The following is an 18,193-nucleotide window of genomic DNA, read 5'->3' on the forward strand; positions in this document are numbered from 1 at the left end:
GGTGTAACCTTCACCCTGTGAATGGTTTACAAGTTTCTAAAGGAACTTGTTGGCGACTCTTTTGCTCTTGTTTCCTTCCCTTTGGACACCACCATGCTTAAGTGTATGATCACAATGGGGTTCAAGTTTGGGATGCTTGAAATATTCCCTACAGTTTTTGGCGACTCCACTGGGAAGGATTTCTATTTTAATTCCTGAAATTTATTTTGGCAATGATTTAGAATGACCGGATGAGACTCGAAAAGTTATAAGTATTTCATGTGCGTAATTTTTTATTGACATTACTGACATATGCATAAAAAGGTCCGCATTGGAAAGACCATCAGTAATGTGTCAAAAACATAGGATTTTTTACACGTTGGAAATTTGGGAAATATCTTTCACAACTAGAATCGAAATAATGCTGTGAGATACTGGAAAATTCTAAGAACAGAAAGATGATGAGGCATGTAGGAACTGGCGATGAGAAAATAGTGCCATCGCAATGCGATGGCTCTGTTGCCTGGCGACAGAGTCATAGTCTGGCGATGGGCACTATAGTCTCGCGTTACGTTCTTCCAATACCGAGCCAGAAATCTACCTTCTTGTTTCGACTAGTTCTAGTGCTGTTTGCTCGTTCTACTTCCTTATTGAGTTTTTCCCTCTTTTCTGAACCCATATGTGCTCTACAAATGGTTATAACCCTCTGGGGATTCACGCTCTATCTACTCAATCGAACGCTCCTGGTAACGACGGGTACATCTGAATTTGTGAATTCACCAAACCGTGGAAGCAAGTTTAACTTGCGGGGACCCATCCATACGCACCAACCCTTCCAAAGGTAAGGCTTCCGCATGATGCATCCGGACTCATAACCATGGACCCTCTTTGAATAACCTTTATCCTTGTACTTTAGAGAAGTTGAGCCGTGATTAGGTTGCAAACTCATTACATCATATTGTGACTACTTGTGCATCTCTTACTTGTGCATACTTATTATGTGACTAAACTAACCGTTTGGTTTGACTTGTGATCATAAATATGCTTAAATAAACTAACCAATGAGTAAAAAATTTGCTTAATTAACTGATTAATTAATTTGAGCTAATAAATAAGCCTAAAATCAAGTCATAATTCCTTTGAGTCAACCCGGATTTTTATACCCGTATATTGAACAAGCGTCAACTTGTTTTTGTCATAGCCGGAGTTCTAGGAAGAGTTACGAGTCGTACAACCTATGGATTTGTAGCCCCGAGTTTATCTGTTATTAGGCGTTGGTTTCGTCCTAATCAGAGACACAAATCAAAAGTTATGACTAAATTACTACAACCTGTCCAATTTAGTGCACATATGTGAGGTCTTAACTTAGTCTTTGTTCGAGTCTAGTCACATAGTCTAGTCGCATGGTCATGACCAGGGTCGTCTTAATCATTTTTGGGGCCATGTTTAAATTTTAAAAATAAGGCCCTTATACAAAATAATGCAATTATAATGCAATTATTTTTTTTTTTGACAACAACAAACTAAACAGAAAGCTAGTGCGAGAAACTAATTAAGCCTACCCTACACCTATTAGCAATAACGTCTGCTTCTGCAACCTGTTCCCGGGTAACTTTCCAAATAAGGCATGTACAAAAAAGATTTCCTTCCTTTAGCAACTCTTGAATTGTCCATAGCACTCGTATCTCCCTTCTTCTTGGTTGTTGTATTAAGTTAATAATAGCTAGTGAGTCAGTGTACAAAACAATTCGTCGGTGACCTTTCGACCTTGCTCATTTCAGTGCAGCCACACATGCCAAAAGTTCCGCATGTAGAGCAGAAAGCGTCTTACCGAAGTTACCACCTCCATCCATAAAAGTATTCTTATCTGCTGAATAAGCCCATCCCATACCTACATGTCCATTACTCTTTTTCCAAGAGCCATCCACCTTTATAATCAATTCAAACCTTTCATTAGTAGGATCAGTAATACCCTCTCTATCACACCCTATGTTTACTCTCTCAAAACCAGGTGGCATCCCATTTATCATGGCCTCCTTCACTCTATTCTCACCACAACCATTTAAATGTCGCCAAGTAGATAAGTCATGCATTGATATTTCATAATTTCTGAACAGATCCACAAGATATATTCCTTCATTACTAAAAACTCTTCCATTTCTAGTTAGCCATAGACTCCAAAGAACCCCAATGAAAACAGTTATCCGTTCACTTGTCTTTCCATCCTCAGCTCGCTATGAAAAAGCAGGATATATTTCTGAACCCAGTGTCCCAAAGGAGTAGATTCATCAATTATTATTTATTAAAAATAAATTCAATTGTTTTCATCTTTTTTTATAGGAATTTTCAATTGTTTTTAGCTTTATATATTCTAGTTAATTTTATTATCTTTTAAAGGAATAATCCTCCTCTTTTTTTTCAAGAATATATTATTCATATAATAGTATATTTTAAATTCTCACGGGTATAGTAAATAATCTTATTTAAAAAAAGCTCCTTATAACCCTGTTAATCTTATAATTCAATTATAAATTCTGGAAAATTCCTTCATAACAATTAGATATTTAAGCCAAAAGAAAAACAAGGTTTAAACAACTAATAAAAATTCTAATAAAATAACAGGGAAAAAGGAAAAAAAAATTACATATACTAATCTACAAGAAAAAAAACAAAACAAACAGTATTATTTTGCATTTTGCTTACCTCGGGGGTCGTGAGCAATCTACAAGCAATGCAAGAGGTTAATTAATCTAATCTTTTACCTTCTAAGATCAAATTGTTCACTAATAGTATTGGTTTTGCGGAAACATTGAGATTTGGTGGAGATATATCATATGCTAATAATTTTATCAGTGATTAATTTGGAGAAAAAATTAATTTTTTTTTCTAGTTAGAAGTAATTTAACAATTGAGAAATTCTTCCGTAAATTGTTTGATAGACTAACTAATTGGCAGAGAAGGGTAAGAGTCTTAAAGGGTTTATTGAAATTTTGGGTATAACAAAAGATTAACGGACAATTAGTAATAAATGAAACATTAAAATTTTGACACTTAATGCGTATTGATTGCGGAAATTAAGAAATTATATAAGTCTGGTATCATCGTTTTTCTGTAATAAACTTTAATACGTGAGGAATTAAAGGATGTCAGCTGAATTCTTATTTGTTTTTAACAATTGGGCTCCAACAATTTGGGCCCTCGAAATTATGAGGCCCTATGCTAACGGTCTGGTTGCACAGGCCCTTAGCCAGCCATGGTCATGACACAAGTCTTAACATGCCACTTACACTCACTAGTCTTATCACACACTTCGTGTATATATCACCATGACCATATTTAGGTCCATGCATGAGTCGGTTTTTTCCGTCATTCGAGTTGGGGGGTTTATTCTATTCCTAAGTCATTTGCGTCGCTCTTTAATAAAGGAGTGACGCAAATATCAAAAAATAAGTTTTTAAAAAAAGTCATTTGCGTCGCTTGTTTATAAAGGAGCGACGCAAATGACAAAAAATAAGTTTATAAAAAAAGTCATTTGCGTCGCTTGTTTATAAAGGAGCGACGCAAATGACTCTTATTTGCGTCGCCCCTAGGAGCGACGCAAATGACATAAAAGTCATTTGCGTCGCGAGCAGTTGCGTCGCTCATAGAAGCGACGCAAATACACTATAAATGAGCGACGCAAATAAGCCTTTTTCTACTAGTGTTCCCCTCATTCATCAATGATCTCTTCCCATCTATTGCATGTTGAATAAAGTTTGAGTCAAATAATTAATAAAAAGTATCCCTAACTTCCCTTTCCGCAGCACTTGGTCAAGGAGAGAAGGAAGATTAATCAAGAACAACACCTTCAATCAAGTACTACTTTTTGATAAATCAATCCATCAAAGAAGAAAAGCTAAGAAGATAATGGCAACTCAAGATGAATTCAATGAACTTAAGCAGTAATTAGCTAGTATGACCGAAAGGATGAAGGCTATGTCACTTCAAATCAATGACCCTGTAAAACAACAACAAATGGAGAGAATGCACTTAAGCATGGTGGCGTCCAAAGGGAAGGAAACAAGAGAAAAAGAGTCGCCAACAAATTTTAGGAACTTATAAATCGTTCACAGGGTGAAAGTTACACCTCTTTACGATCCTAGTGATCGCTAACTCCATAGTGGTCTGGAACCATGAATGGATATTCGGGGATGAAGGTACAAATCCAATCTAAAAGAGAAGAATCCGCCCTAAAAATAGGTCTCTACTTTATTTTTCTCATATTGATGTGCGCTTTCTGACTAACATGCAATCATTATATTAGCCCTAAACCTGTTTAATCTATGTTGGTTTATATTAATGCACAAAAAAAATCTTTTATTGGAGATCACTTGAATTAAAATCATATTAGCCTAAACCAAATTATTAACTATCTTATTAGGTGTGATTTCAAATACAAATTCCCTTTAAACCTGCATAAAAGGCGTGATCAAGCAATAACAATAATAATACATCAAGCAACATAATAATAATGACAAACCCAACAATCATCATCATAAACTCAATAAAGCATAATAATATTAGCAAGATTTTAGGTATGATACTAACAAGATTAATAACAAATCCTAGCATGTCACTAAATAATAAAGATTAAACCTTTAGCCCTAACATGATACTAACATGATATTAAAAAAAATAGGAAGCACCCTAAACATGAAACTAGAAACATACATGATATTAGAAAGAATAGGAAGCACCCTAAACATGATACTAGAAATCATAAAGACATCCTAACATGATACTAGGAATTAACAAAATAATCTAAACATGATTCTTATATCAAAAGAATAATTAAGTAATTAAATTACTTACTTTGATGCCTCGTACCTCTTTCGAATAACAAAATACACATGTTAGTAAACTTCAATAAAATATTAAATCAAACAACTAAATTAAATATTGAAAAGAGTTTATAAATTAGATTTGGGGTCCAAACCCTCAGAAAGTATCAACCTTTCACGTCTAGGGCGAAGGCTAATTCGAACTTGGATAGGTGTGTCTAGAATTAATGAATGCGGTATGGTGTTTGTGAAAAAGCTAGGCTAGAAAGCAAGAGAGAAAAAATAAGCTATTGCTTAAGAGAGAGAGAGAGAGAGAGAGAGAGAGAGAGAGAGAGAGAGAGAGAGAGAATTAGAGAATTCTGGGTGACTGTTGGTGATCAAGCTTGTTGATAATTTTGAAAACGAGGAATATAGACTCTATCTATAGAGAAAATAGTCCGAAACCGATAGAAAAGATTTAGAATTCGAATAAGAATAAAATTGGTTCTGTCGCCGTGCGACAAACCTGTCGTATGGCGCTGGTTAAAAGATGAAAACGCGCTGGTACGAAATCCTTTTACTAATATAATTAAGTAACTAGAATCCGCGTTTATCAGTTTTAAGATCTGATAATCAAAATAAAATATTGTTTTATTCCAAATAATATTCTTTATTTTTTAAAAATATAATTATCAATCCTAATTCCATTAGGACTTAAAAGAACCTTTTAGATTATTCTAGAGGATTAAGTCAATCCTAATAACTTTAGGAATGATAATTAATAATAGGCCCTCCTCTAGATCATTGGGCCGCATATAAAATTCATTTCACGTCTAATTTAGTATTTTGGACATAACTTCCTCATTATTCATCGGAATTAATTAAATTGGACTGAATATTTTTATAAATAGAGTACATTTTCGAAAATAGAAAGAAGGAGTTTTAATAAAAACAACCGCATCATTAGACTTTCACACTTTCACTTAGTTCGATAATCATTTACGTGGAAAGTATTCATCACTGGGTTTGGTTTTAGGGAGACACATTTGGGTGTCTATAGATAGGTGGTGGGTTTTTTTTTATATAAAAAAACAAAAAAACACCGAACAAAAATACGACACATGACACTCTTAATCCCTAATAATAAGTTAGGGACCATTTTGAGAAGAATCCCTCAAAATTGGACCCATTATAAGATAGTCAAAAGGTGGGACTGTTTATGGCGGATGGTTAAAAGTTTGGCCCGTTAAAATCAATTATTTCCAAAAACTTTTAGATTATCCATAACCATTATAAAAGTGCAAAAGTAGCTACTGTAGCTTATGAATAGTATTTTTTGGTGCTATTACTTATGTGCCCCTGAATTCAATGAATTGCCAATTTTACCCAATGAATTCGCTCGACAATATTAGGTGAATTAAATCAATCTTATCTCAGGAATCATTGATTTGATTGCTTTATGTTATATATGTTGAATTGCTGGATTTGCTGCTATTTTCTAGTTAGACTTTAGAGATTAGGTTGGGTTTTTATCCAAATAAAGAAAGCAAGCAGATTCATCATTCACAGTTTCGAAATTCAATTCATTTGTAAATTATTATCATTTATTTATAATAATCATATTGTTGCTATGTTGATAAATTTATCTTATTGAAGATTAATTTCGAATCCGACCTTGTCTGTAAGCTTGTTTGCCTGTGTTGCTTTTGGTTTGCTACTCTTGAGTTCCCTAACTTTTCTGAAACACAACTTAATCATCATCTCGAAATTCATAGTGAAACTTAATCGTTGATTTCAGAATTTTTATTGTTGTCGCTTTGTTGATTAATTTCGACTAACTGTTTCATATTATTGCTTGATAAAGTGTTTATTTTCTGATATTTGGGAGTTTTTATGAAATGGGCATGAATGATTTTGTGGGTTTTGATCGTTTATTTTCTGATATTTGGGAGTTTTTATCAAGTGTGTCATGTTTATAATCTGATTTTTGGGAGTTCTTATGTTTTAGGTATAAATTTACATGTGATTTTTGATTTGATTTTTTGTTTGGGCATGTCCCTGCCAGTTCTTTCTCCTTCAATTTTTACTTTTACTGCTGCTCCATCCAACCTGTCCCGTTTCAACCTTTACACTTGCATTCTTGTTTGGTTGTATGATATTGAGCTGATATTGTTTGGTACTTTGTCTAACCATCCGTAAGCTTTTGTGGTTCATTTGTTAAACTTGTTAATCTGGTTATGGTTATGTTTTTGTAGTGTCACTCTTATTGCAAAGAGAAATGTTTGTGTCACCCCCAAACTCGATACATTTTCATCTTGTGATTGATAATTGAGGGTGCCACTGGTATTTAGAATTAGGATTAAATTTTTATCTTTTCAATCCTAATTCTATCATTTTTTCTTTCAAACCTAATTCTATCATTTTCCTTTCAATCCTAAACCTGCGTATTTTAGATTTTTATAGGATTGAAAATAAATATGATAGAATTAGAATTGAAAAATTAAAGATTAAAATCAATTCAAAAAAATATTTTTCCTACGTGGCGTACTCACTCTATGCTTTCGAAATCGTATCATTTTAGAATGTATATATTGATTTATTTTTTTGTAAGGCAATATAAATGATGTATATCATCTGTCATCTGATGTAATAGGAACATGAAAGTCTGAAAACCCTAATTTGCATTCATGTCACAACAATAAATAAAACTGTAGTGGGAATGAATTTTATTGAAATAAATAATGATATTGAAAGAGGGAAAAGGTAGGCAAATGAGAACCAAGAGTATCACCATGGTTAACATAACAAGATGAAAGAAGAAGATTGCAAATAAGTTTTCATATGAATGTATAATGTAACAATGTGGAGAAATGAAGAAGCTCGCTCAATAACCTTTTAATTGAAATTTGATTGAGAAGGACGAAAAAGCTAAAGGCAATTTTGTTTGGAAATTCTTGATATGAGTAATATCTGAATGTGTGCGATAATAGCCCAAATCTAATTCCTTTTGCCTTAGTATACTCAGACATCTAGCTGATTTGGGTCAAATCCAACATTTCAAATGTAATGACTATTCCATTCCCCTGTTTTATCTCTAAAGCCAAACAAAAACTGATTTTATTTTCCATCAAAAGTTACTCCACTCTTGCGCAGATCAGAATGTCTTCTGGAAGCTTTAGTGAGGGTTCTTCATCATTGCTGTTGTCATCGAGGCGGGTGGCAAATACGGTGTTCTTGTTCATGACTCATAGTCCATTAACTCGTATCGCTCACACCTTCTTCTGCTGTGAAATCCCTACCAACTTGCCTAATGATGAAGTCGACTTCAAAGATGATTTAGAAGCGGAGAGGCTAAAGCCAATATTGGAGTTTCCCTCCAGTGAATTCCCAAATTTTATGACGTGTACGCAGCTTGGGTCCTGTTTTTATTTTCTGGGTGGGCAGCTCCTTCTGATGGGTACGAATGTTGAACAGATATATCCTTCTAATGTCTATATGTTTGATGCAACTACAATCACAAATACTACTTCTACTCATCCTACCCCATTAGAGTGCGGGATGAGGAGTGGGAAGCCTCGTGCTTGCACGTTTGTTGGAAAGCTTTACGTTTTGGGTGCTTTCCAAAATATCATTGGCCTGGATATAGACTATAAACCCATACAATTATTTGAGGTCTATAATCCTGAAACGGGCAAGTGGCGGAATCTGAAGGATCCTCCCGTGGAAAAACCACTACACTGGCATATCCCCTCGTTTGAAAGAGTGTCGGAGTCTGTAGACAGCCCTTACTATCCCTACACCCGCAAGGTGGCTTTGATTGGTCGACCAGCAGACTCTCGCTGTACGATTGTGCTCGAGTTCAATCTGGACACTGAAGAATGCACTCCAATGAGGCGGATGATTCCGTATCTGCCTTCAGGTTTGATAATGGGTGACACAGTGTACCATCTTGGCGTCAGAGGAATAAAGTATTATCAACCTAAAAAGACGAAGATTTTACCAGATTATCCATGGATGATGGGGGAGGAGTTGTTTACTTTGCCAGGAGACCCTTGTTTTTGTGGGTTGCAGAATGCTTTTTGCCACCTTGGAGACATGCATTTCTGCTATGTGAGTACTGAGCTTGTTGGCCGCCGATGTTATGGGGGTACTCACCTTTTTATCCGAATGGGTGTTATTAGAGTTGTACAAGAGCAGGATTCATCCAGGTCTGAGTTGCTATATTCTGCCAAATTTGATTACGAAGTTGAATTTTCCTGTTTCAATAATAGGTTTCCCGTCATTGACTGCTATGGGCTCTACCTTGTAAGTTGTCTCTCTCTGCCCCTTTATTTCTTACATGTCTTAGATATCGTGTTACAATTATGTGGATTGTGTATGCGTAGTTACCTGAAATATTTTGTTTTAAACAAGAATATGTGTTAGATAAACTGTGTTTAGTAACCATTCTGCAAGAAACATGTTATTATTTATTTTATTATGGGTATTTTGCAGGGATGTACCAAGAAAATAGGGCATTTTGTGGGGAACTACCATAGTAAATTTTTTTTGTGGGGAAGTACCATGATATATTTAAGTTTTGTTTTAAGGTACCAAGAGGCCATTTTCCGATGACAAAGTCAACTTCCCAGCCAGTTGACTACTCTACTTACAACGATTTGTCTTAATTATACCACGATTTGGCTAGTTAACTACTCTTTGTAAGCTCACAAGCTTTGTTAGAGAATAACACGAACCAAAATTAAGACAAATAGTGGTAACTATAGTAGTCAACTAGTCGGAAAGTTGACCTTTTCACCAGAAAATGAACTACTGGTACCTTTAAACAAAACTTAAATTTATTGTGGTACTCCCCCCCCCCCCCCCCACAAAAAAAAAAAAAAAAAAAATTTACCCTGGTAATTCCCCACAAAATACCCTATTTTCTTAGCACATGCCCGCAAAAAACTCTTAAACATTCTAAAGTATTGACTTTTTCTCTCAGGTCCAAACTTATTCATCTAATTTGACAGTAAGGGTCCTTGTGATCTGATAACTTACTTTCTTCATGTTTTGAATTTTTTCTGCATTATCTCTCATTATTGTTATTGTTGAGTCTTGAAGTTAGTTTGTGATGTTATTTGGATAAAGGAAAAAAGAGAAAAAAGAAAAGGAATGTAGTAAACAGAGGGTAAAAGGATTTAATGATTAAGGCCATGCCTGGAGTGGGGGTCCTGTATTAATTAAGTAGTAATAAAGGTCAAACTAAGGAAAATATAAGTCGATAGAGGTGGTGATAAAAAGAATAAAGCGGTAATAGTTACCCTCCATTCCCCTTGGGTAATATCTACTCTATCTCTCCCTTCCCACCACCAAGTCACTCTATAAGTTTTTTATCACCACCTTTGTTTATTATCATCTTTTTTCTTGTCTCCACTTTTAATCACTCTCATTTCTCTCTAGTTTGACTTCTATTGCCCCATATAATGTATTACCCCCAATTCAAGTATGTCCTAAAAGAGTAAGAGTGTAAAGGGTAAGTAATAATAAAATAAAATAAGGGTATGTTTATTGGTGATCTTGGTGGGAGTCTTGACACGAGATTATATTGTGATGTTTGATCCAATATAGTATCAAGACGAGTTTTGGATTTCAAAGATTCTATTTAAGACTATACATGCATACATGACATTATTTTATTGGTTGTAATGTTCTTTTTTTTTTTAATTATAAAATTAACAATCGTTGTGTCTATATTGAAATTTGGGGATGAAGTGCAAAGATATTGAGTCTAATATTATTAAAAGTTGGTGGAAAATTGATGTGGCGGAGTGTAAGTTTTAGGGATAAAGTTACTTTAAAAATCAGAAATGAGAATTATATTTCTCCGTTTTTTTAGATGATACATTTTGCCACGGACTTGGACTCTTAGGAATTTTTTCAAGAGGAGAGAGATAGAGAGTAAAAAAGGTGATGATCCATGTGGGTAGGAAAGATTTAGAGAGAAGGAAATGCCAAAATAGGAAATGTATCATCTAATTTAATATTGTCAAAATAGGTGTATTAACTAATAAAAAACGGAAGAAGTAAATATAAATTAACACACTTGTTTATAAGTGATTTCCTTCTACATCTAAAAAAATATTAGGACTTTCATTCTACTATTATTTAGTATTATAGAACTCCTTGCCTAGATTTTGTTCTAGTACTAGATTGAGATATATTCTAGTTGCTTTTCTTAAATTTATGTAACGGCTCCTATTGCTCATATACATTCATTTATTGGTTCCACTTGTGCTCCAGGACAAGGAGAGCTAAACCAGATGTTACCCACGCTTGCCCTCCCTGAAATCATGGATTCTATAAGGTTCAGTATGGTGTTCTTATGTTGCCTTGGTTTTCGAGTTATGTTTTATCTTTTGCTTTTGATTATGGCATAGTGAATAATTTAATCAATGGTTTTTGAATGTATTTTACTTTTGATTATGAGACAATTTCCATATGAAAATGTTTATCTTTTGGTTTTAGTTGTTTCATTCTATTCTTACCATAATCCATTATGATGATCATTAATAATTTGGAAATTTGTTTAGTGTACAAAAATAGAACTTTAACAAAAGGTGTTTCATACCCTTATTTATTAACAATTTTTTATATCATTAACTAATTAACAAAAAATTGATTACTGCATAAGTAATGACCAAATTTGTCAAAATACAATGACTAATTTAATCTCTTTTAACCACAAATTATTGTTGAGGTTCAACTACAAGTGTAATATAAGGCATGAGCATTGAGTCATTGACTAAGGTTTTTGACATGATAATGTAGCAGATGATAGGGTGAATGTTGAACATTTCCTTATGTTGAAAGATTTGCAACCATTGTTTTACATATCCCTTGCCTGCTAAACTTAGGAATCTTGAAGTTATGTGAGAATAAAAATGCTAGTTTAATTGTTTGTTTCTTTGTATACTCTTGCGCCAAATGTGGTGGATTCGATTTTCACAATTGACCTGGCCATATCAATCTGCAACAAGAAAACTTGTTTAATTAATTAAATTATTCACTATGCCATAATTAGATTACTTTACTTAGATTTAGGTTTTGCTTATGAAGTGAATTTCAAAAATTATTATTCCATATATATATATACATATATATATATATACATATATATATATATATATATACACATATATATACATGTGTGTGTGTGTGTGTTTTCAAATAGGTATGAGGCAAGGCAACAGGTGGGAATAGATGCGGCGAGTTTAACATAAAATACATCCCCACATCAAATATATATATATATATATATATATATATATATACATATATATATATATATATATATATATATATATATATATATATATATATATATACACATATATATATATATGTATATATATATATATATATATATATATATACATGTGTGTGTGTGTGTGTGTGTTTTCAAATAGGTATGAGGCAAGGCAACAGGTGGGAATAGATGCGGCGAGTTTAACATAAAATACATCCCTACCTTGATGTGTAATGATATAGCCCAAGAGGTTTAGATGATTAAACCCAATTCATTGATTAAAGGAAAAATTGGCCGCAACAACACCAACTATGATAAAGGTGCGTGTAGCAGCACAACCTTTTAAGGGTGTAGTCGACATCACAAACTATGTAATTTGGTGTACATAATAGCATAAATTACACCAATGAACTAAGATTTCATGGGAAAAAATGGAATTTTCATTATTTTATAAACTTAAATGATTTTCCATCACGCTGACTAAGTTAGCCGTTTCTTCTGTTAATTATTTTCATTTAAACAATTCTTAACCTCCACCATCTAAGCGGATTCCTTCAAAAAGTTTTTGTTATTATATATTTTCTTTCGTTTGCTTTTTCAATTCTTTTTTTTTTTTTTTTTTTAAATCAATCTCACGTGATCTGATTGACTTAAATTCCTCTTCCTCTGCATTTAGTCAAATACTAAATTGATAAATTAATACAAATCATTCGAAAACCATTTCATTCCACCAAATTTTAAGATATATAAGTCACCATCTATTACAAAGCCCCACAAAATGCTTCAAAATAATTAATTCGAACAACAATTTTAGAATTAAGATTTTAGGATAGGCCAAATTCATTTTTTGTTTTGTTTTTTTTTTTGTTTGTTTGTTTGTTTTTGATGTACAACAATTTAACTGTGGAGGTTGTGAGAGAAAATATTTTAAGGGGAAAATAAATAAAATAATACAATGGAATTGGAAACTAAGTCAATCACAAGAGATATAAAAAAAAGTAATTAAAGAAGCAAATGATAGAAAATGATGGCGAAAACTTTTTGAAATAATCCACTTTAATGGTGAAATAGATTGGTGTTTAAAGTAAAACAATTAATGAAAGAGAAGACTACTTAGTCACGTGAGATGGAAAATCAAGTAGCATGGAATTAAACAAAATATATATAAAAAATGCATAAAAAGTATTAATCCATATAAATATTGAAGATTCCACTTTCCCAAAAAATTTAAGTTTTACCAATGTCATTTATGCTATTATGTGCACCCAAATACATAGTTTGTGATGTTGAGTGCACCCACGAAAGGTTGTGTTGCTACATGCACCTTCATCATAATTGGTGCTGTTACGGCCAATTTTTCCTTGATTAAAAGATAGGAAATTGAAAGAATTCGTTAAAGAACAAATAAAACAGGTTCGGATTTATGGAACAATTTGGGTTTGTAGTTGTTTTTGTGTGAATTTGGTAGTTTAACTTACAATTTTTAAGACAAGCTATAAAATTTAAAGGTTCTTAACATTCTTTGAGACAAACTACTAAAATTGTTAAGCTAACAAGTTTGACGACAAACAACTAAACTTGAGAGGATGTTTTAACGAACAAAACGAAAGAACAAGATTGATTTAATTTTTAAGTGAACGTGATTTTTCTCATTGATATCAAGGAGTATTTATACACTTGCTTTACACACAACTACTTGGAAAAATCTCCTAAATTAAGTAGAATAAGATCGTAAAAACCGTGTGAACATAGCTCAGTAGCAAGTAAAATATTGCCCCTATGTGCTTCTTCGGAATAAAGCCAGCTTGAGCATCATTGATAACCTCTCAAATCACTTGAGATATGAGGATCTTGGATATGAGCTTATAGACCATAGTGCAACAGGCAATAGGCCTAAAGTCTTCACCATCATTGGATTGTTCACCTTTGAAACCAAGGTCAGAGTAGTGCAATTCATTTTCTCATTCATTTTACTAGTGTTGAAGAGGTTTGGTTTATTTTGTTTGAATCCATTTAAATTCATTTTGATTGAAAATGCTTTGTTTGACTCCATCACATTTTCGCTTGATTGCATTTGCATTGTTTGAATCCGTTTCACTTGTACTTTATTCCATTTGCTTTGTTTGAACTCATTTAACTTCCTTTTAATTGAAGGTGTATAAAAAAATTGTGTAATTCCATTTGGTTTGAGGAATCCGTCTCACTTCTATTCGATTCCAATTGCTGTGTTTGGACCCGTTTCATTTCTACTATTTGATTCCATTTGCTTTTTTTTCTTTCCTTGTTGGTAAATAAAGGATTATATTAAGTACCAAAATGTCATTATACAACCTAAGAACTTTGGAGGTTCCAAGTAAGGACCCTTTAAAGGAAGGGTCCTATGCATGCTCAAATATAGAAAACTCAACCTTCTGGATCTACATTGCCTTCTCTTCTTCAAATGGCCATGTTATCTGAAATTTTCGGTGAGTTACAGGTGAACACTAAGCAATGAGGACCGAGAGCCACAGAGAAGTACTGTGTGCCTCAAGAAACAGTTTTGAGTGAGACACAAAGGTCGTTACCGTGTTTTCTTTTTCTTTCTTTTTTTCTTTTTTTTCGTGTGGGCAGTAATTGTCCTCTAATACATGATTTAGTTTTTAATACAAATAAAAGCTTTTGTTAAGTCAATAGTGTATGCAATAGATAAACTTCCTAACATATCCCAGCATCCCTCTGTGGATTTCTGTAAGCACGTACTGTGGTTCTATTACTGTAACAGTTTGGTAAAGTGATGTATTATCTTTATTTTGGCTGTGTTATTGAAGTATCACAATGCATTCCTTTTGTATCCACTGTCGATATTATCTAGAATTTGGTTGTGCTCTTGGTCCATTCATGCAAGTTTCACAGAGAATTTCAAATGTGGAAAGTAACCTCCTCAGGCCTCCCTCATAGCAAATCTTTACAAGCATTTATATCAAATCTCACTAATCTAATACGAGTATAAGTTACATTTTGTTCTGGTTAAAAAATCTTCCAAAATAATTACACTATGATGAACCTAGTTTGTGCTTCCCGGCCCATAGTGCTTGAATGTGATTTTATAGAATGAAGGTCGGATTAAGAAGCTGATCAATTTTAAGTGTCTTCCTTCAATCAAGGGGACTGATTTCTCATTCTCAATATTTTGCACTCTTAAGCATTGCTTTCCTCCTCCGCCTGAAATTAAAAGAAGTTGAAGCGCACGCTGATACGTCTTGGCCCTGGAGAGCCAACAGATCTCCGAAATTTTCCTTGTCTAGCCGGTGTCAAGCTATAATCTCGATCTTTCATTTTCTGCAGCTCCTCTGTCGCCAATTCAGCCTCATTCTCTGCCTTTTTCATCCTATGTACCCTCCTCCTCTTCCTTCAGCTTCAGTTCTTCAATATTTCTCTCTGCTACAACAGTTTTCACCTTCATTCTTTCTCATCAGCCATCCATGCTTCTGCCCATGCATTTGCTGCTACTGCCACTTTCTTCTCTGTAAGTTCTCTAGCTTCGGCTGCACATCCCGTTAAATATTCATACTCAAATTTCGATATCGTGATGGTAGAATTTTTCTTGGAAGCCCTTTCTCTTACTACAGTTTCTGCCAGAGCATTTGCTTCTCTTAATTTAAGTGCTTCAAGCTCTTCTATCACAGCTTCTAGCCTCTTTTCATTTTCATTTGTTTCTGACTTAATTTTCTGAATTTTAGCCCTGATGTTGTTTGTCAGTTGTCCCTCCTCTTTCCTCGCCTCCTCCTTTTCTTTCTCCAACTTCTCTAAAGTAACCGAGAAACTTGGTAACATCAATTTCGCCTCTTCCTCAGATGCTCTGGCACCCTCTAACCTGTCTTTGGCTTTAATAAGCTTCAACTTCAGCTTCTTTATACACAGCTCATTTTCTAGCTCCCATTTTCTCAATCTTTCTCTTCTCACTCGTAGTGTTTATCAGTTCATTCCTGATAACATCCATACTTCCCATAAGTTCTATTTCACCTTCCTTGATAACCTCCAACTCCTTTGCTCCCTCCAAATCTTTTCTGACCGACTGCAACCCCAATTTCTTCGATCTTCATCCTTGGGGCTTCTCTAAATCTTATTATCAATCTCCTTGATCAAATTCAGCTCATACTGCAATGCCTCGACATCTCTATTAGTAAGTTGTAACAACTTTTTTTATATCTTCCATTTTCTCAACCTCATTTCTCACAGCACTGATCTTCTTCCTACTTTCTTCAACCAGGAATGAATATCTTTCTGTTTCTTCTTTCCTCTGAGCCTCGATTTCTGCAAGTTCTTTCCTGGCCTGAATCTGAGCCAGCTTAACCAGCACCTCCTCTTCGTTAGCTTCTTCAATCTCGCCCGGCCCCTCATTCTCTCAAAAACTACGCGTGTAAGACTTCAGTCTCAAGTAAGCACAATCTGCTTCTTTCTCCGCCATGAACTTCTCCCTGACTGCACACTTGATCTCAAGCTTAACCTTGCTGTGTTCGCGCTTCAAAACTTCAACTTCCCTCGCCACCTGTTCATACTGACCATTCTCTTCTTGCACAAGCTTTCCTTAACTCGCACTCCCTTCTTATACTCTCTAGCTCTCAGTTTTGATTCTTCTATCCTCAAGTTGAGCTCCTTAACTAGTTTCTTAGCCTTCAGAAGTTCAAACTCAACTTCGGATATTTCTGACTTACTGTTATCCTGTTCGCTTTGATTTGGCTAATCCTACTCGTTGCAACATGAAGCTCTGGAACCTTTGAAGTTTTCTGCAGCGAAATTCATCACCAACAAAGTGGTAAATACAATGAGTTATTTTTACTTTATATATATAATGCTTAAAATGTGGTGATCCTAGATCGGTTCTCATAACCCCTTCTGGTGGCTCATTTGCACCAAAACAAAATAAGTTAGTACAATGCTTAAAATGTGAAATAATATACCTCAAAGTTTGATGATGCATCATATTGAGGCTTCTCAATTACTTGTACTTGATTAGCCCTTCCTCCATACATGTCAATGGCTGTTTTGACTGACCCAACTTTTCTACCATTTTGGAACTCTCTCTTATCCATTTCAACTATAAAATGAATAATTTGTATTCGGTGACATAAACCCATCATCTGAATATCAATATATTCCACAAAATCTCAAATTTTTTTGGCTCATCTTCCACCAAATTTGTGTTGCAGAGAAAAGCCACAAAATTTGTTTAGTAGAAGATAAAAATTTGAGGAACCAAAAGATTAGAGGACAAATTGTTTGGTTGTTATTGTAACAAGTACAGTAGTGCCAAATGCCAGCAATTTAAACATTTTTTTCCATGAGAACTTTATTTATTTTGACATTTTTATTGTAGTGGGACGTATATGAGGCTATGATTTCTCCTTTTCAATGCTTTTAAAGATTTTGGTATTTGGTGGTAATGTAGAATTGATTAAACAACTTAGGGCTCGTTTACTTCAACTTCAGTTCAGTTCTAATCAGTTCAGTTTAGTTATTTTGCTAATTAATTTGTAAAATATTTCAATTCAATTCAATTCAGTTCAGTTCTCAGCTGAAATAAACAGGCCCTTAATCTAGTTTGTGACTCTGTGTCCACTCACATGGTTGTGGTTGCGGTTGCGGTTGCGGTTGCGGTAAAGCGAGCTTCTGATGTCATTATTATAGTATATTTATCACCCCTTTTTGTGTATTATCATTTCTTAGAGAAGACAAAGGTTAACTTTCCAAGTCTTCTCTTAATTTTACTCTGTATATGTTTTTCCTGACATTAATATCTAGTTTCATTAAACTACTTAAACGATTTTAAATATTATTGCAAATTAGTAAAGGTTGAAGTATAGAATACATGTATATTTATTGCAATGTTTATTTTAGCATATTCATTGTATACAATAGTAAAGATATGCTCTTTTTTTAATATTATTTTAGTAAATATTATTTATGTTAATATATATTTGATATGAATATATTGTTTATTTATAAATTTATATTGTGAGATAATCTAAGATTTAATTGCTTTATTTAGAAGCTATTAATTAGGCAAGAATAGAAATCAAATAAAGAGAGACACGTGACAAGGTGTGGAGTGAGTGGTCTCTGTTTTAGTATAGATAATGATGATTTT

The 18,193-nt window shown here is 33.8% G+C and overlaps 1 protein-coding gene and 1 pseudogene across 1 annotated transcript; one reads left to right on the forward strand and one right to left on the reverse strand.

Annotated features, from left to right (window-relative positions):
- The first annotated feature begins 7,937 nt into the window (after positions 1-7,937).
- Positions 7,938-12,335, forward strand: LOC145619669 (uncharacterized). Its single transcript, XM_081674372.1, has 3 exons — positions 7,938-9,083; positions 11,061-11,124; positions 12,227-12,335. The coding sequence occupies exons 1-2, from the start codon at positions 7,938-7,940 to the stop codon at positions 11,073-11,075; spliced, it is 1,161 nt and encodes a 386-aa protein (XP_081530498.1). The 3' UTR covers positions 11,076-11,124; positions 12,227-12,335.
- Positions 12,336-15,109: 2,774 nt separating this feature from the next.
- Positions 15,110-17,138, reverse strand: LOC145619670 (protein PLASTID MOVEMENT IMPAIRED 2-like; annotated as a pseudogene).
- Positions 17,139-18,193: the final 1,055 nt, after the last annotated feature.

Source organism: Chenopodium album, chromosome 27 (genome assembly GCF_948465745.1).
Source record: "Chenopodium album chromosome 27, dcCheAlbu1.1, whole genome shotgun sequence".
Classification (NCBI taxonomy): Eukaryota; Viridiplantae; Streptophyta; class Magnoliopsida; order Caryophyllales; family Amaranthaceae; genus Chenopodium; species Chenopodium album.